The sequence below is a fragment of the Neoarius graeffei genome, chromosome 12 (genome assembly GCF_027579695.1).
Source record: "Neoarius graeffei isolate fNeoGra1 chromosome 12, fNeoGra1.pri, whole genome shotgun sequence".
NCBI classification, from domain to species: Eukaryota; Metazoa; Chordata; class Actinopteri; order Siluriformes; family Ariidae; genus Neoarius; species Neoarius graeffei.
The window spans coordinates 43,145,183-43,165,228 of NC_083580.1; the positions used below are offsets into that span (position 1 = coordinate 43,145,183).

The window sequence follows — 20,046 nt, forward strand, 5'->3', positions numbered from 1 at the left end:
CAGATCGGGGAAGCCGTTCCTCCCAATCACGCCCCTCCAGGTGTCACTGTCGTCGCCCACGTGAGTGTTGAAGTCCCCCAGGAGAACAATGGAGTCCCCAGTCTGAGCACCTCTCAGTACCTCTCCCAGGGACTCCAAGAAGGCCGGATACTCTATACTGCTATTCGGCCCGTAGGCACAAACAGCAAGAGCCCTCTCCCTGACCCGAAGGCGCAGAAAGGCGACCCTCTCGTTCACTGGGGTAAACTCCAACACGTGGCAGCTGAGCTGGGGAGCTATAAGCAAGCCCACACCAGCCCGCCGCCACTCACTGTGGGCGACTCCAGAGAAGTGGAGAGTCCAGCCCCTCTAGAGGAGCTGGGTTCTGGAGCCCAAGCTGTGTGTGGAGGTGAGCCCGACTATCTCTAGCCGGTACCTCTCAACCTCCCGCACAAGCTCAGGCTCTTTCCCCCCCAGTGAAGTGACTATTCCATGTCCCAACAGCTAGCTGCTGTGTTCGGGGATCAGGTCGTCGAGGCCCCTGCCTTCGACTGCCGCCCAATCCACACTGCACCGGCCCCCTACGGCTACCTCTGTGGGTGGTGAACCCACAGGAGGTCGGGTCCACGGCACCGCTTCGGGCTGAGCCCGGCTGGGCCCCGTGGGCAAAGGCCCGGCCACCAGGTGCTCGCATACGAGCCCCAACCCTGGGCCTGGCTCCAGGGTGGGGCCCCGGCTGCACCATACTGGGTGACGTCACGGTCCTTGTTCTTTTTAATATCCATAAAGGGTTTTTTCAAGTGCATATCACAGGTAAATTCAGGAGCAAGATCAATGTAATTCTCCTATTTTATATTAAACTTTGGTCAAATATCTGTAACATTCTGCATTCTCTGCAATTTTTTTTACCTTGCGCAATACCAGAAAAATTCAGTTGAAATCAAGCCATTTGAGGTGAATTGGTCCACCTCTGAAAAAACTTGGTGTTTGGATTTCCCGGCAAACATTGATTTTTGTGACATCATCTGCGGGACGCCTCCTTCTGAATCCTACATCAGCGCTGGTTTGTTTATCAGAAAAAACCTGGTGGTTTTCTGCAAATTTCTTCAACGTTATCACATAATTATTAAAATGGTTAACAGATGCATTGTAGGAGGGTGTAGCAACACCCATCATGATGGGATTAGTACTCATCGTTTTCCAAAAGACCAGACAATGAGAGAGAAATGGGAGCGCTTGGTCTACACAGACTGCGCAAAGCTCGCGCAGCCTGCTGGCACTTCCACAGGTAACTAAGCATGCACCGATACTGGCATCGGCATCGGCCCCGATACTCCACTAATATACTCATACTCGTACTTGTCAAACAGTTGCCGATACCATGAACCGATACTAGTGCCGATCCCATGCGCCGATACCAATGTTCCCCACAGCGCTTTTTGTTCCATTCGAGAGAGAAAAAAAAACTGAAGCATTGTTGAGCTCAGGCTTGAGCATAATATGATAGGCTATACCATGCGCCGATAGTGTTCCGTGAAGTGCCTTTTGCCAGCGTCCGTTCGAGGAAAAAAAGCCTCTCCCAGGAAAAAAATTGTAAATCTCAAGCATTGAGCGTAGGCTAATTTCGTCAGAAGACAAAAAAAATTGTTCGACAACAACCCATTTTTCCATGACGAAGATGTGTTTGCGTAGTCATGAAACAGTGCCGGCACAACATCTTTCCCCAACACTGTCATTTTAAACATCTCTCCACACTCCACTCCCTTTTGCTGCCATACGCAGATAGGCCTACGCTAAGATCCCCAACATTGTCCTTTTTTACTGTTGGCTATTTGCCTAGGTAAGGGTTTTGTAGGACAGGCTACTCACTAACAAACAAATCGGATTTTTGTATAGGTGAATCCAACCGGCAGAGTTTTTAAGTACGAGTCCAACTGGGAGAGTTTAAGAGTGAAGAGTGAGAGAGAGCGCTTTAAGAAATGGCTGATTGAGTTTTCCAACTTGTTTCAGTTGAGGGCAATGCTAAGACCAAGGAAATTGACGTCCCATCTACAGATATGGAGCTCCACGAGCACGGGACGCGATGTTGCGTTTGGTTGTAACGGCTGAGTCGTCTTCGCTATACACTCGTTCATGACTAGTTGTCTCCCTCTGCTGGGTACTGAATGTCAGTGCGCAGAGTTGTAGTGGGTGGTTGCGAGCATTGCGGCGGCCCGCTGGTGTTAGATTATAGATATGTAGGTAGCCTATATTTTAATAACATCAACAGTATCGGTATCGGTAGTACTTGGTATCGGCAAGTACTGAAATGATAGTACTCATACTCGTATCGGTTTTCACAAATGTGGTATCGGTGCATCTCTACAGGTAACGTCACGAATCTGGCTCCAGACTCCCTTGGGATTTTTCCAGACGCGTTTTATTTTTTTCTGCTGTAGACAGATGGCCTTGTGCAAAATTACCCTTCTGGATGAGTGTGTAAAGGGACATACTTTCATATAAAAAAACAAAACGAAATTGGTCCAGAATATGCACTTTAAACTAGAGTGGCAGCTACAATTATCGACACCTTAACCATCTTTTGGCCATTGCAAAAGTAGAAAAGACTTTCAATACGTAAATTGTGCATGAATAATTACTCAAACGGTGTCTTCCATAACCCGGTACGGAAAGTATGAGCCGGAACAGGACGGTACATTACGATAACGTTACGTTTTCTAAATATTCAGATGTTTCATACTTGACATCTTGTACTCACACGTATCATGGTCATGTATTCTTTGATTATCCAGTATTTTTATATCCCGTCACATTATCAGTGAATTTGATAAGTGAAAACGTCCATGATCTTTCCACCATGCTTACCTGTGATGATGATGATGCCCTGGTTTTCCTCAACTTGCTGATCGTGCTAAAAAAAAAATTCCATCTCAGGTAATGAGCTATGTCATCAGATGACAAGATCAAAGGGCGAGGTGGGTCTTCCGGTTGATTAATTAACTGTTGTAACTGAAAGTCACCTTTTGTAAAATTGTTTTACTTTAATGGTAAATCTGAAAAGGTGTCGATAATTGTAGCTGCCGCTCTACTATAATTATTTTTATGGAACTTTGTTTTTCTCTTATACAGTGTACTTTTCTCTTTCATATATTGCTTCTTTATATACACACACACACACACACACACACACACACAGAGTTATACAGTGACATGAATGTCATGGGAATATTTGGGCTTTCAGTAATGTCTCTGAACTGTTCTTTTTCTGTGGCAGATTGTACAGCATACAGCTTGAATTAAAAAAAAAAAACTAGAATTTAGTGTACAAGTTTTAATTTTCTTTGGGTTTTCTGAACTCAACACAGGGTCAAGATTATACATACAGGGTCAAAAATTTGCATATGCTCACTTAGATTATTAATTCAGTGGTGCTGAAACTTCCCAAATGTCTCTTATCTTGCCAAGGTCTCTTAACTTCCTGTTAGTGACAATGATTGACTACAGCTGGTAGCTTCTCTGTGCCTTCATAAAAAGGGTTTGTTTCTAGCATTCATTGGATTGACCAACACACAGTCAAATGGGAAAGTCTAAGGAGCTCAGTGCAGCTCTGAGAAAAAGGATCGCAGATATACACAACTCCGGAATGTCTCTTGGAGCCATTTCTAAACAGCTGCAAATTCCAAGATCAGTTCAAACAGTTGTATCCAAGTTATTGTGAGGTGTAGTCACTTTGCCAAGCCACTTTGCTTCAAGAAAACCCAAACTGCCACCCTCAGCTGAAAGGAAACTGGTTTGGATGGTCAGGAACAACCTGGGAACCACCATGGCACAGCCCTGCCATGAACTGGAAGCTGATGGATCACTGTCTATAGTTCAGATCACCATGGATTAAGAGACTGGTATCCAAGAAATAACCCCCTGCTCCAAAATTGACACCTTCAAGCTTAACTAAGGTTTGAAGCTGACCACATGGACAAAGAAAAAAAGCCTTCTGGAGGAAAGCTGTATGGTCAGATGAGACAAAGATTGAGTTGTTTGGCCACAATGACCATCATGTACAGAGGGACACTGTACCAGCTGGTGGTGGTGGTAGTAGGATCATCATGCTCTGGGGCTGTTTTGCTGCCAGTGGAACTGGTTCAATGCACAAAGTGGATGGAATAATGAAGAAGGAGGACTACCTCAGAATTCTTCAGCATAAACCATCAGAAACTTGAACATGACATGGGACTTGGGAGTTACAACAGGACAATGAACCCAAACACGCATGAGCTGGTTGTGGAGGATAAAGCAGGCTAATATTAAGCTTAAAACAAGTCCTGACTTCAACCCTATTGAAAAATCGTGTCCATGCCAAGAAAAAAAAAATAATTTAACTCTACCAATTCTACCATGAAGAGTTGTGAAATATCCAACCAGAATTCTGCTAGAAGCTTGTTCATGGTAAACAAAAATGTTTGGTCAAGGTGAATCTTGCAAAGAGACATTTTACCCAAATATTAGGTGTGTTGTATGTATATTTTTGACCCTGTGTGTATAATTTTGACCCTGTGTTGATTTCAGAAAACCCAAATAAAATTAAAACTTGTGCACCAAATTCTAGTGTTTTTTTTTTTTTTTTAAATTAAAGTTATATGCTGTACATTCTGCCACAGACAAAGAACAGTTCAAAGAAATTACTGAAAGCCCAAATATTGCCAGGACATTCATATCCAAAATGACATTCATGTCACTGTATGTAAATTTCTGATCACAACTCTGTGTAATATATAAAATATTATATAAACAAATGGATAAATACCCGCAGGTGAAATGTCCGTCCACAACCTTTGACCTGATGATTTGTACAGTTCACTGCTGCACATGTAGGCATTTTTCTTCTAATTTTTCTCACCAACTACATAAATAACTTGTCCAGTTTTATGTAGCTTCCAGTAAAGGACAGTTCCGCTCCGTGATGGGAGTGATAAGATGGCGGTCATCTGGCTTCACTCTGACGAGTCTATGAGCTCTCCAGATTTTATATAGAGCTCAATGATGAAACATCACTGAGGTTCCTGAAAGGGGATGATGACATGATGGTGCAGTGGTTATAACTGTCACCTCACAGCAAGAAGGTTCTGGGGTTGAACCTGCCAGTCGACCGGGGCCTTTCTGTGAGGATTGTATGTTCTCCCTGTGCCTTTGTGAGTTCTCTCTGGGTGCTTTGGCTTCCTCCCATAGTCCAAAGACATGCAGATTAGGTTACCTGGCTGCTCAACATTGCCCACAGGTGTTAATGGCTTGTTAGCTCCGTGATAGATTGGTGACCTGTTCAGGGTGTGACCCGCCACTCGCCTTATATCCATTGGGATTTGGCTTCAGCTCACCCACGACCTGCAATGGATAAAGGTGGATGGATGGATCCACAATGGATGCTGCTGTAAATTGTAGATCGTTGCCGTGTTCTGCACATTTCAGCAAACAACTTTTAACTCCTCAAATCCTGTAACATATTTTCCATTGTTTTCAGGACTTTTGAGGAAACATGGGCCGCTCCTCCAAAGACAAGCGTGATATTTATTACAGACTGGCTAAAGAGGAAGGCTGGAGAGCCAGGAGCGCCTTCAAACTGCTGCAGCTGGATGAAGAGTTCAACCTGTTTAAAGGCAAGAGTTATCTAAAATCACTCAGTTATGTACACTGGGTGACGGAGCCAATCTTTTTATAATTGGCCCCCCCTTCTCTCAGTGGTAGAAACAATCATATGAGTACAGTCACATTCTCAAATTCTTCTTATTGAATCTGTCCAGAGAGTGTAAATAGTTTCAACTGGATACATTTGGTTAATTGCTGGGTTTCATGTGACGTCACATCCACCTCATTAGTTATTCAGAACTTTGGTTGGTGGTCTACCAAAGCTCAGTTGACGAAGCGTTTGTACGGAGAAGGTGCATTGCTCACATGAAAAATGCCTTACGTGTGCGTTGTTTGAGGTTGTTTGACTCGATCGAACCGTGAAACTGAAAAATTTCTTCAGGGTTCCCCGTGAACTAATCAAAAAGGGTGAACAAACACAGGATTTCACAAAAAGACGTCGAGAAAGACGGCTTTTGAACCTCTCACTGAAATCGAAGGGAGCCGAGTCGAAGCATGCTCGAGTTTCCAGTGATCACTTTGTGAACGGTTTGTATATCCCTCTCAGCGATGGTGTTTTAGTGTTTTCCAAGTACTTTTCTTGCTATGTGTCGTTACTTTACGGTACTTTTTTTAAAATCATGAAGTGCTAAAGTCCCCAGCTGTTTCTTTATTTACGCCTCACGAAGTCCATATGCATGAAGGTCACGACAAAATTCTTCCCCAGCCATAGTTACAATGGACCGTGATCACTTCTCCTCCATCTTGTTTAACTAAGATCCAGGTCTTTAAAGGGGTTTCTGATGATCTTTGTGAATGATTTACTTGAGAGATAAGAGCCAACACAAGTGAGAATCAAGTGAATTGTTGTTTGTTTACACTTCAACTTGCAGCGCTTCGTTGTAAAGACGCAAACGAAAAGTTAAAAAAACAAACAAAAACTTACACGGGCAAAAACAATACAGGATTCATTTGATAGTGACTTGATACCGAGGTCCTTTACCCAGCGACACAGAAAAAAAGTTGTAAACCTCTATACTCTTCCACCCTTTCGTCTGTTTTGCGGTGTAGAAGGACGTCTGCAATGCCAGATAGTTCGAGATGCCCAGGAACTTGACTGAAGGGTAGTTTTCGAGATTGTATGACAAATCCTTCTTTCCCAGACTGTAGGGGTCAATTCCATTGCACATAGCAATCTTCTGAATATATCTAAAGCTAGGAGTGGCTTCTAGATTACGAGTATATTCTGATAAGTTATCACTAGTTGTTTGCATTACGGCAGCAGTTTAGACTACCAGCTATTTCACTTCCAGTAAAACTGCTAAGAAAAGTCACGGGACTGAAACTCAGCAATGCAGATGTTTCTAGGAATAACACTTATTACATGAACTGGAAACTTGCTGACATTGATGTGAACGTTATCTGTTCATGTTCTTGCTGACATTGATGTGAACATTATCATTGGTGAGTTAATAACTCATTATTTCAGACACATGGCTTTTCCAACCACACTGTAAATGAACTAGCTTACTTATAAAATCCATCCTCATGTTATTGGTAGCGTATGTGTTTACTAACAAAGAAATGGCTTTTGGGGCGGCACGGTGGTGTAGTGGTTAGCGCTGTCGCCTCACAGCAAGAAGGTCCGAGTTCGAGCACCGTGGCCAGCGAGGGCCTTTCTGTGTGGAGTTTACATGTTCTCCCCGTGTCCGCGTGGGTTTCCTCCGGGTGCTCCAGTTTCCCCCCACAGTCCAAAGACATGCAGGTTAGGTTAACTGGTGACTCTAAATTGACCGTAGGTGTGAATGTGAGTGTGAATGGTTGTCTGTGTCTATGTGTCAGCCCTGTGATGACCTGGCGACTTGTCCAGGGTGTACCCCGCCTTTCGCCCGTAGTCAGCTGGGATAGGCTCCAGCTTGGCTGCGACCCTGTAGAACAGGATAAAGGGGCTAGAGATAATGAGATGAGATGAGATTTTAACAATCATTTAGCATTTCCCATCCATTTATTGGCCAGTTTCACTGTCAAAAAAGCCCAAAGTCTGTCAGCTTTGGCCCCCTCCGCCACCTTTTATTCTTGAAAAGTGGAGAACACTGGTTTTGTTAGAGTTACAGCATGCTCCTGTCATCTCAATCATTTGTTGTAATGTGGTCAGGATAGTTGTCTTAAAGTCAAACAAACCCCCCAAAATAAACACCATTTGCCGATCATGACAAGTGCCCTGATGTGCCCTTCATACTTTTAAATTAAAAATAAAACTTCTATCCATTTTAAAAGTTATGATATTGCTAAAAATGGGCTTACCTGGCCGCAGCCATTTGCACTGAAACCAGATATTCGCTTGTGACATAACCGGATCACTAGTACGCGGTTTCCCTTAGCAACACAGAGCCATCGAATAAAGGCTTTTAATTCTCAAAGAAATCCTCTAGTGCTGCTTCTGTGTGTGTGTGTGTGTGTGTGTGTTTGTTTCACTGCTTCAGATGGGTTAAAATGCAGAGGAAGAACTTCACTGTGCTGTAATGTATATGTGACAGGCTTCAAATTCTAAAAAATCTAATCAATTTTTTTTGTAACCATATGATTTTACTGGCAACAAAATCTGCAAATCAACAGACTTTGACTAAATTTCACTTGGCTACATCACGGATATGCAGTACTGAGCCAGATACAAGTAAACAATGTTCGTTGTCATAGCAATGCTATTCTTGCCATCTAAAACGGTCACTTTTCTCATTGAATAAAAACAAACAAAAGCATGTCACGCCACCACTGTGAGTAGCCGACAATAGAGCATGTATCGGCAGCAAAAGGCTCCCAAAAGTTGGGTATGTGTGTGCTCACTGTTTACTTTTGTGTGTGTTCACTGCCTCAATGATCGGGTGTATTTTTACACCCAAACATTTGACACTCGGGCATCTTCAGAGCTGTTTATAAGAACTTAGAAGCGATATATCCACTAGATCTCAGCCTCGGTAAATCATGTGGTGTGTAAGTGATGTCAAAATCTTGGATTCTCTCGCCTAATTTGTACTCGGAGCGCAATATTTGAACCTCGGACAGATTGTCAGTGTCCAGGGACATTTTATTTTAAAAGGAAAACAATCTGTACACAGTATACAGGTACAAACATGCACAAGGGGACACTCAAACATGTCTTGTATGGATATTATCTGTCAGAATAAAGGAGTTTACTTTTTGGATTTGGTTTGATTTTAAGTCAGTCTTTTTCTCGTCTTGACATTCCGATAAAATTGACCATTATCTTTAGACTTGGCTCATGCAAATAGTGACACTGCAAGATCCCAAGTCTTCTAGGGTTTGGTTAACATAAATTATAATTAACTTGAATAACAATCATTGCATGCAATAGGCTTTGCATTATATGCTATCCTAATTGCATACAATGGGCTAAGCTATGATTACGAGACCACCTTCCCTTGTGTGTGTCTCAAATAATCCCCCCCCTCCAAAAAAAAAGTGGTATTCATCACTTTTAACCCTTTTTTTGGGGGGTGGGGTTAAGAGAGAGGAGGCTAGTCAGGCTAAACCTTACATTTACACCAAACATGGTGAAAGCATAAAAATCCATTCTGGTAAGTTATTGGATGCTCTGTGATGTAGATGAAATGGGTGGCTACAAGTTCGCTCAGAATGCTTCATCTTGCAAACTATATTTAAAGGGGTTGCATAGCAAATGCACGTCAACTGGTATCTTGTATCTTAATAAAAATAAAAATGCAATAACTTTTAAAGAATTTAAATAAATTTTAAAAATGGTTAACAGTAGAATTTGGGAGACTGGGTAGACATTTTGTTTTTACGTGTTTGTTGCCAAAAAATTGGCAGAAGTAACTGTGTGTTTAACATATCCAATGTTCACCTCTCGTCTTGTAATGCATCATTCAACTCCATGTAAGTAAATAGCAAACACACTTTCGCATGCCATGGCACTAGGTAGCATGTAATTCCCTCCTGTATGTACAAAATATATGAACTTCACCAACTACCTTGAAACACCTACAGTTTCTAACACTTTGGTCCATGCTTTTTTATTTTTTTGCTATTTCTGTCCGTGGCTGCAAACAGACACACATCATAAAAAATAATGGGGGAAACCCACCACCACAATTATTAACTTCTCCTCCATGGTAGGCTACTTGGAGATGGTTTTAATAGAACCAAACTTTACACAAGTGTTGCCAGGCAAAACAAACCTTGCCCGGCAGCACTTATTTTATACCTATGTGTTGATAATGGTAATATTTCTTCATCATCAGCTGTCAGATTATAGTCCTATGAAAATCCATGACCTTGAGTTTGACATTTCAGTCGTTCAAGGTCAAAGGTCACGGCAGCAACTGAAAGCCCATATGGGACTTCTTATATGTTGATAATGGTAAACATCTGGCTGTCATAAACCATTTTCAAGTTATAGCCCTTTTAAAACCCAGGAGCTTCAGTTTGACCTTTCAAGGTCAAAGATCATGGTGCCAAATGAAAGCCCATATGGCACTTCCTTTAAGTTGATGATAGACAGATATTTACCATTAACCGTTTTCAAGTTATAGCCCATTGCCCACCTACCTTGAAAATCTGAAGTCAATCGGTGCAACTGTCTAGACGCTAGATTGCTGACATGCAGACATACAAGCAAACGAACCACACTGATTACAATACCTTGCCCTGCTTACTCCGTTGCAGGTGAGGTAATGACTGTTTTCTCTAGGATTCTTGAGAGTGGAGCACTTCTAAATTCCAATTGGTTGCCGCCAAACCGTGTCATCGCTCATTGCCATAAAGTTGCTTGAACATCAGCTTTATTCTGATGCACTGCCAAACGTCTTGCCTTCGAGAGACACTGGCGAACATAGAAAATAAATAACTTCCGGTCATTTTGATGCTCTTGCCGTACTTGATGTGAATGTCGGGTAACATGGATGATGTGTCTGACCTAATCAGAAAAAAGTTGAAAATCGGTGATGCTAACATTGTGTCCAAATAGGTTAAATCCTGGACCTGTGGACATTTTTTCGACACAGTACAGCCAAAGACTCGGCTCAAAAAGACAGTCGGCTACCAAGATCACTGTTAAGATATGAAGGATGCATTGTTTGTGAGTGAGTTCATGATTTTAAAAAAGGATGACTTGTTTTGCTGTTATTCAACAATAAAGAACACCATTTGGAGCAATGAGCCTGTTTATTTAGTAGCCTGGACCCAGACACTATTAGGCTAAGACACAATAGGCTGTGACCACATGCTGGCCTAGTGGTTAGCATGGCTGCCTCTCGACTGGGAGATCATGAGTTCTACTTGGTACCTACTGTCATCTGGTGAGGCATGCTGCAATACAGATGTGAGTAGGGAGTCAAACTCTTGAGGTTACCAGAGGACCGGCCCCCCACTGTAACCCTAGCTATGCCATAGGCGAGAGGCCGAGGGCTACTGAAACCGAGATGAGCGCTGCTTGATGTGCCTTGTGGCATGGGAAGGACTTTGACACTAGGCTGTGTCTTGCAATCAATGTAGTATACTTGTTAAAATGAAATCTCCTTACTCCGTGACGTGGATGCCATCGGTTTGCAGGTTGGGTCTGGGTGGTTGATTAACGCATGTTTTTTGTGGGTTAGCTATCGTAACGGGTCTGATGGGTGCGGCAATTAATAATAATTTTAAAAAACAAAACACAAAACCTGATCCACGCATAGAAGCCACGCAATGCGTATGTGTCAGTAAATCACACCAGCATTGATGAAAGGAATCGATAAACTCTAAGGCACATGATTCTGAAGGATCTGACAATTTGGAACCAGTCCTTAACTGGAACTGGTTCTCGATTCCCATCGCTAATGGGCAGTGCTGTAAAAATTGTACTGCAGCCAGCCAGCAGGGGCACTAGACCTGTGGGGGCTTCACTTTTTAGAGACCATACGCCAGGCCTATTCAAATAGCGGCCCGGGGGCGAAATTGGCCCGATTGAAATTTAATCCGGCCCGCGGCAGATTTTTTAAAACAAAACAAAAAAACATATCTACGTATCTGCCGCGGTGCACAGTTTTCTCTACCGCTCTGGCACAGACCAGAGTACAGGTCGTCTCCATGGTGACAAACACTCATTCTCGCGATGTGACACTCCATGCAGCTACAGCAGTGGCAACATGGCGCTGTCCAAGCAACATCGCAAAGTTGACAGAGAAAACCGTAAATTTCACAGCGAATGGACTGAAAAGTACTTATTTACTTTGCCAACTACGGCAAGCGATAGACCTGTGTGTTTATTGTGCAACGAATCTGTAGCTGTGGCCAAAGAGTACAACGTGAAGAGACATTTTACAACAAAACATGCTTCATTTTCTGAGCAATACCGAGAGGGCTCCGAGGAGAGACGAAGGAGAATAGACAGACTGGTAACTTCTTTTGAACAAAGTCAGCATGTAATTGGTGGCTTTTGCACAGAACAAGAGAGAGCTTTGATTGCATCTCTACGAGTGGCGTGGATACTGACAAGAAAAAAAAAAGACCCTTCACCAAGTTGGAAACTATTAAAGACTGCATGCTGGCGGTTGTTGACAAAATGATTGTTGACCAAAAAAATGAAAGACAATGTGTCCTCATCTATTAAAAAAAGTACCATTTTTCATTATATTTCATAATAAAGGAAAAGAATAATGTACCTTATTTTATTTCATATATTATGTACCTTAGTATAGTATATTTTAATTGCCTTTAGCTGATATCAATTTTATGTCAATTGTCTGTCCGGCCCTCACAAATCTTGTAATTTTCTAGTTTGGCCCCCCTGCAAATGTATTTGAATAGCCCTGCCATACGCTGTTGATGATTTCTGACATTTTGGAGTTTTTATGCTTGAATAAATCTTTATTTGCTTTCTTATTTTATATCTATTGTCTACTCTTACGCTAATGGCATCTACTGGCTTGTTCCAAATGATATCTTGTACTTGTACAGTGACAATAAAGGCATCTTATCTCTCTTAAGAACGGTAAAATGAAGGTTAATGATGCGGTAATCTGTTTGTAAAACAGCGGCATCTGGTGGTCAGAAGCATGAAGTGCAGGTAGTAATGTGCTGCATGGTAGTGGAGGCAGCAGTGGGTTTTGGTGTTCAGGTTGACAAATTTGTGTATTTCCCATGCTTTAAAAACTGTGTTTGGTAGTAAATTGGATTACTGCTTGTTATTTTATCTCAACTGGACCAAGTATTACCTACATCACAGCTTTTTAACACTGGTTCTGGAGAGCCCACTGACCTGTCCTGTACATTTGAGTGATTTCCTGCTTTAACATAAGTGATTTCAACTAATCAGCTAATTAACACACCTTCCTGATTTGAAGTGGGTTTATTAGAGTAAGAATACATTTAAATGCATAGGGCAGGGGGTTCTCCAGGACCATGGGCGGGAACCTGTGATGTCCATAAAAGAATGTGACTCCGTCCATCCGTCCGTCCGTCGCCACTTATCCTGTTCTACAGGGTCGCAGGCAAGCTGGAGCCTATCCCAGCTGACTATGGGTGAGAGGCGGGGTACACCCTGGACAAGTCGCCAGGTTATCGCAGGGCTGACACCGAGACAAACAACCATTCACATTCACACCTATGGTCAGTTTAGAGCCACCAGTTAGCCTAACCTGCATGTCTTTGGACTGTGGGGGAAACCGGAGCACCCGGAGGAAACCCACGCAGACACGGGGAGAACATGCAAACTCCACACAGAAAGGCCCTCACCGTCTGCTGGGCTGGAATCCAGAATCTTCTTGCTGTGAGGCGACAGTGCTAATCACTACACCACCGTGCCGGCCCTTCTCTATTCAGTCGTCTTTAAAAATTCTGTTGTTTTCTTTCTTTTTAAAAAGTAGTGCAAAATGTACAACTAAATTGTGCAGGTTACTGTGACAGCCTTGCTGTAAACCCATTTCTGGGTCTTTTTTTTATTTAAATAGTTATTCTAAGTAGTTTTTACAAACATTGAAAATGGGGAAAAAAGTGACAATGCAGCTTTATCAGTTTATCAGGGCAAATAAAATAATCTGTGAAAGTTTATCATTATAATCCTGCCTTATTTATTTGAGTGTTTAAGAGCGCAGAGTAGCTATGACAGTGTGTTTTTTGAGCAGGTGTGAGACGAGCGGTGGATTTGTGTGCTGCGCCCGGCAGCTGGAGTCAGGTTCTGAGCCGCAAGCTCCGGTGAGTAACTTTTTAATCTTCTCAAAAATTTCAGTTTGCCCCAAAATAGATCTTTGTATGATTTTTTTTTAAATTAAAATAAACTCTTAAACATTCATCTTTATTAACAGTTATGATGCACAATATTTTACTAAAAATATACAGGGCTCGACATTAACAGTAGTTTGACTGGACGGGACAACTAAATGTTTGGTCCAGACAAGTCAAATCCGCATCTGCTTGTCAGACAGAACATCCATCCGTCCATCTATTATCTGTAACTGCTTATCCTGTACAGGGTTGCAGGTAAGCTGGAGCCTATCCCAGCTGACTATGGACGTGAGGTGGGGTACACCCTGAACAAGTTGCCTGGTCATCGCAGGGCTGACACATAGAGACAAACAACCATTCACACCTACGGTCAGTTTAGAGCCACCAATTAGCCTAAGCTGCATGTCTTTGGACTGTGGGGGAAACCGGAGCACCCGGAGAAAACCCACACAGACACAGGGAGAACATGCAAACTCCACACAGAAAGGCCCCCATCGGTCACTGGGCTCAAACCCAGAACCTTCTTGCTGTGAAGTGACTGTGCTAACCACTACATCACCATGCCGCCACAGTTAACACATTATCATAAAATATTTCCGGGGCTTTTTATGACAGTTCCAAACTTGCTCATAGTTTTTCATTCACAACGTGATTGTCACCCTTATCATGTCCAAGCTGTTTTCTTTTGGTTTCATTTCTTTAAATTAATTTGTATTTCACATTTTACTGGATTAAATCAAGATTTAATTTTATTTCCTCCAGAAGCTTTGAATTTGGGGGAATTTAATTCTTAAAACTGCTGATCAGGAAATGGGTGATAACACGTGCACCATAATAGGGCATTGGATAGATTTAGTTTATTGTTAGTTAAAGTTTTTGAGTTTTATTGAAAAATTATAAATAATTAAAACATAATGATTATCATAACTATATCTGGTTTTTGATAAACTTTTGTTACCTTCTGTCAGTCAGCACAGGTTGATTGGAGAGGAGATGGGTGTATGTGCAGGAAGAGTGCCTTTATTATAAAAGAAACAAACAGGCATGTAGTCCAAAATGGCAGGCTGAATCAGTAACGATAAATGGGTGAAAGGCTCGAGCGAGGCACAGACAGACTAAACTGGGCAGGACAAGCTTGGAAACCAAAACACAAAAACGAGGGCCAATAACCAGGAAGACAATGCAATAACAACGGCTCAGTAATGGTGATAGATAATGCAATACTTCATACGGTGTAGCGCCCTTTTATGCGCGTGCTGATTGCGCTTGTTGTTAGAGGCATGCGCTGTTCAGAGCACATGTGAGCAAAAGACTGTTGTGCACACCAATGCGTGTGGGTGTAACAACTGCTTTCCTTTTGTTGAACTAGTAAATACATAGTAATAAAAATGTTATGGTCAAGATAAGTGAAATAATTTGCTGCTTGTCTGACTGAATAAGTGGATTAAAAAGTTAAGGTCGAGCCCTGATATAATGAATTCAAGGCCCTTTGTATGTTCTAGAGGGAAGAATTCGAGTGAAGAGGTGAAGATTGTAGCAGTGGATCTGCAGGCAATGGCACCTCTACCTGGAGTCACACAGATTCAGGGTGACATTACTAAGGTACAGCTGTGTGTGTGTGTGTGTGTGTAATTTAGTCCTCAAGCAAGTTCCTGACATTTATAAACTCTCATTTATGCAGTACATATGTGTTATTTACCAGCTGGGAGGTCCGTATCGTGAAATACCATGACCGAGGTCTTGAGAGTACTGGCCGAGGCCCTCTGGGCTGAGGTCAGTATTCAAGGCCGAGGTCACGGTATTTCACCATACGGACTGACCTTAAGCTGGTAAATAATATATTTATTTTTTTCTTTACCAAATTCTAACAGAAAACGAGAGCGGCCGAAAGGGAACACATGCATGCACACAAGTGAACAATGAGCACACACACTATACACACCTACAGCTATGCTACAGCACCTGGGGAGCAGTTGGTGGTTAGGACGCTTCAGGCCATGGCCGCCCCATGTTAATTTAACGGCATGTCTTTGGACTGAGGGGGAACTGGAGCACTCGGAGGAAACCCATATGGACACGGGGACAACATGCAAACTCCACACAGAAAGGCCCCCGCCAGCCACTGGGCTCGAACCAGGCATGAGATTTTTCTGACTTTTGGTGGAATTCCAATTTTGAGACATGTATATGGGTCGTTCGTGAGATCAGTGTAAATGCGATGAAAAAAACGGGAGGGGGGGACTGGTTGGTTGGTTTGGGTCTGCTATTAGGTCATCGGTATTACTGTTCAGTCCTTGCAATGTATGCTTTGAGACTGGCTGCGATTTTTAGCGGTTCCCAGCCCACAGTGTGTTAAGTGTTGACGTTGCCGATTGGTTGGTTGGGATATTTTTGATGAATCACAGTTCGTGATGCATATTCTGTCAACTATGCGGCATGCACAAAAATGTTAACGGTCATCGATGCTCGTGATATTGCTGCGATTTATTCTTCCAAAAAAAATAAACGTAGGTGGTCATGGTTAGAAGAAGTAGTGATAAACTTACCGAATGACAAGAGCGAGGAAAAACTCTCCGAGCTTGATGCATAGAATTATCAAGAAGATAAATAAGCCAGGCAAAGCTAGGTAAAACATAAGTATTAGAATAATTATTTTATTTTCTGTGTGCAGATATACCACCTCTGTCGTAAGGGAGCGGCCATTAAAATACTGGGGGGGACTGGAGATTTTTTGAAGTAAATAATTTTGACCAGAAATAAATAATTATAAATATTTAAAGTACTGCTCCAGGTAAAGTGAAAAAAAAACCCAAACAAACGTTCACATAGCATGTGAAATTAAAAAAATAAAAAAATCTTCCTGAGACCCCCCCCCCCAGTATTTTAATGGTCACCTCTAATGTAAATTAAGCAATTTGTCCATGCTGGTAGTGGTGCGGGTAGTGGTACTGGTAGCCTAGGGCCTTGGCTTTTTTGTTTGGAGTGGGGGGCATGATTACAGACCTCGTTTCCTAGCCTTTTTAGCAGTTGCTAGGAAGTTAATAATATATGTTTAGTCAGCACGTAGGGTAACTAGATCTACTGGGAAAGGACCAGGCATATAATTTAAATATTTTGTAAAGGGGTATTTTTAAAAAAAAATTAATTATAAAGATTTATGTAAAATTGTATAATGACCTCACTGAACAGTCTTGAAAACTAGTGTAACCTGTGCATAGAATACTTCAAAATACTGAACCAAAATAATGTTTGTGTACATATTTAATGGTGCATATTGTGCCGTCTTGATTACTTGAGGCAGTTGTGAATGAAAAAAAAAAAAAGTGGACTAGGGTATTTTATTATTATTTTTTTTTATTAATTAATTATTTTTTTAAAAAGTTGTTACTGCCGTGATACAACCCCAATTCCAAAAATGCTGGGACATTGTGTAAACTGTAAATGAAAACAGAATGTGATCATTTGCAAATCATGGAAACCCTATATTTCATTGAAAATAGTACAAAGGCAACCAGTGTTTCCCATAGAAATTTTGTAGACTATGGGGGCAGCCCATGGGGGGGGGCATGTGTCCAGTTGAATTGCAGGGGTGCGCGGGGGGTTGTTTAGCGCGTGGCGCGCGTGTCTGGTTGAATTGCAGGGGTGCGCGGGGGGTTGTTTAGCGCGTGGCGCGCTTGTCCGGTTGAATTGCAGGGGTGCGCGGGGGTTGTTTAGCCTACTAATACTACTAAACTAACAAAGAACAAATTTGTTGGTATTGGTTATGCGCCTTGTATTTTATTTTAGCATGTTGCTACAGAGGGCAGTCCTACAAGAAGAACATATTACAGATAGCAACCAAACCAAAAATCCTACAATACTTCACACCCTGAACTCCTACAAAAAGTCCTTCAAAACAAGGACTTCTAGCTCTGCTGTATGTCAAAAGTGACCCTGACAAATGTCTGCCCTATTTACAAAGACCACACCCTGCACTTGTGCATTTGATTTTTCTTGGCTTTGAGAAAAAGAGTTCGAGTGCCCTTTCATAATTTTATATCTTCTGGTTGTGGCCCGTTAATGGAAATCTTCAAGCAGGCGGCCAGGTGCTCTCCTTGCAGTCTGTTCCGAAGGTCTGTTTTGACCTAAAATGGCAAACAACTTGTTACTACAATGAGTCAAGTGATTGTAGAGCTCACTCTGAAATATTTAATTAAGTGAAAGTGAGATTGAACTTAGGTGGGATTTGAGCATAAAAACAATGGGTAAATGTAAATTGAAATTCACATCACTGGTTTGCCTGCAGATGTCCTTACCCTGTTCATTGTGGAAAAGTCTCTTTCACAATTCACGCTTGACACCGGCACAACAAGGGCAATCGCTGCTAAGTGGCTGAGTAATAGGTATATCTGCCCCCATTCATCGCACTCACTTGCTAGGAGTGTTATACCAATTTGACATCCTGACAAAGACAGCAAGCAGTTGATGTTAGGCCTACCTCAGTCACTACCTCTTCATCCTAAGGTGAACTTTGATCCCTCTTTTTGAAATAATTCAAAATGCTCATAATCTGAATTAACAAAACAAATTTAGCATCAGTTTAATAAGGATCGGAGATTTTCTGTTATAGCTGTAGCGTCTACAATAAGACTGACATCGTCACCTGACATTCACCGTGTTGCATTAAGGCCTACGCTAGTGGAGAAACACTCATCAGTAAATTTGAAAACGATCAAATTCGAGTCAAGAAGTTAATTTAATTAAGTAGGTAACTAACATTACATTCCCTTAATTATGTGGCCTAATAGCTTCACCTTTAGAAGGTAGCCTATTAGAAAAGGCTAAAAATAATTTAACGTCTTCTGTCTAACTAACAAATCGCGTTAAGGCTACTAGCACTAATTCTCAAAAGTGGCATCGAAGTTCGCTCTCTGTTAGAATAGACTACTTTTCCCTTTTAACATGTACATGCAGACCTAGATTAGTTTATCACTGCTGTCACTTCACGTCTGCATCACTTGGATAGACTGCGCACATACAATGTCAAGCGGGAAGCACTTCGCCGGTGAATTTGGAAACGACCCAATCCTGGTAGGATGATAAAGTTAATTTGATGAATTAGATAACTACGTAGGGCTAACTAATATTGCCTCAAAATAGCCTACTGTTGCCTTACAGAAAAGGTAGGTTTGCCAGTACAAAATGGACAAAGTAATTTTACTGAAACAATGCACTTAACATCATCCATCAATCAGTCCCCCCAGGATTTTGCGGGCCTTTTTTGTGATTGTTGCGGACTAAAATGTCTGATGTTGCAGGGGGTTTTTCCAAAAAATTGCGATGAAAGTTGCGGTGTTTTTTAGGTTTTTGTTGCAATTACATTGCGGGAGGAAGTGAAAGGTGTGAGGAATTGTTGCGATTTTCTCTTTTTGTGATTAAAATTGAGTGATATGTTAAATATTAAGTTATTATTGAAAAACTATTGATTAAAAAAAAAAAGACACTGAGAAATGGTCCTATAAACAACTTTACCAATATAAAAGATTACCAGGACTACAAAAATGCAGAAAAATAGGCTTTACTTATCCAAATGCACCTGTTGGTTCAAAAGTTAAAGTGCATAGAACCTCACAGCACAACATGAAGTTACCTTAAAATATAATATAAATACCTCAGCTTTCATGTAAGAAAAAAAACTATTAATACTAGTACTGTGTGCAGGCAGGCTCTCCTGAAGACTAAATTAAATAATTATAAACTAATAAAATAAATGGCTCAGGCTTCATAGAAGAAAAAAAAAACAATTTGAACAGAATCTCACAGTATGATGCTGAAGCTGCCTAAACAATAGAAAATAAAATACCATTTTGGCAAAAACGTTGGCATCCATTAATTTCTTGTATTAAGTAAAAAAAAAACATGTAAAGTGCACACAGTCCTTCACTGTAAACATAACACTTTCAGTAACAGAATTTAAGCCTACATAAACACTGACTCGCACATGCAGTGTTGCCAGATACTGCTGACGTTTTCCAGCCCAAGATATGTTCAAAACCCGCCAAAATGCACTTAAAACCGCCCAATTGGGCGGGAAACCGCCCAATCTGGCAACACTGCGCACATACTGCTTTTCTTGAATGTATACACAGAAGTAAGACGGAAGGTAGTTTGTCGACATCACCTCAAGACGACGCCAACAATTGGTCAAATTTGCGGGAAAGTTGCGGTGATTGG

General features: G+C 41.7%; 1 protein-coding gene across 1 annotated transcript in view; it reads left to right on the plus strand.

Moving 5' to 3' along the window:
• Positions 1–20,046, plus strand: part of ftsj1 (FtsJ RNA 2'-O-methyltransferase 1) — a 55,850-nt gene that overhangs the window by 3,366 nt on the left and 32,438 nt on the right. The window contains exons 2-4 of the mRNA XM_060935042.1: positions 5,492–5,627; positions 13,734–13,803; positions 15,336–15,435. Coding sequence (XP_060791025.1) covers positions 5,507–5,627; positions 13,734–13,803; positions 15,336–15,435 — 291 coding nt within the window. The 5' untranslated portion in view covers positions 5,492–5,506. The remainder of the gene's footprint in view (positions 1–5,491; positions 5,628–13,733; positions 13,804–15,335; positions 15,436–20,046) is intronic.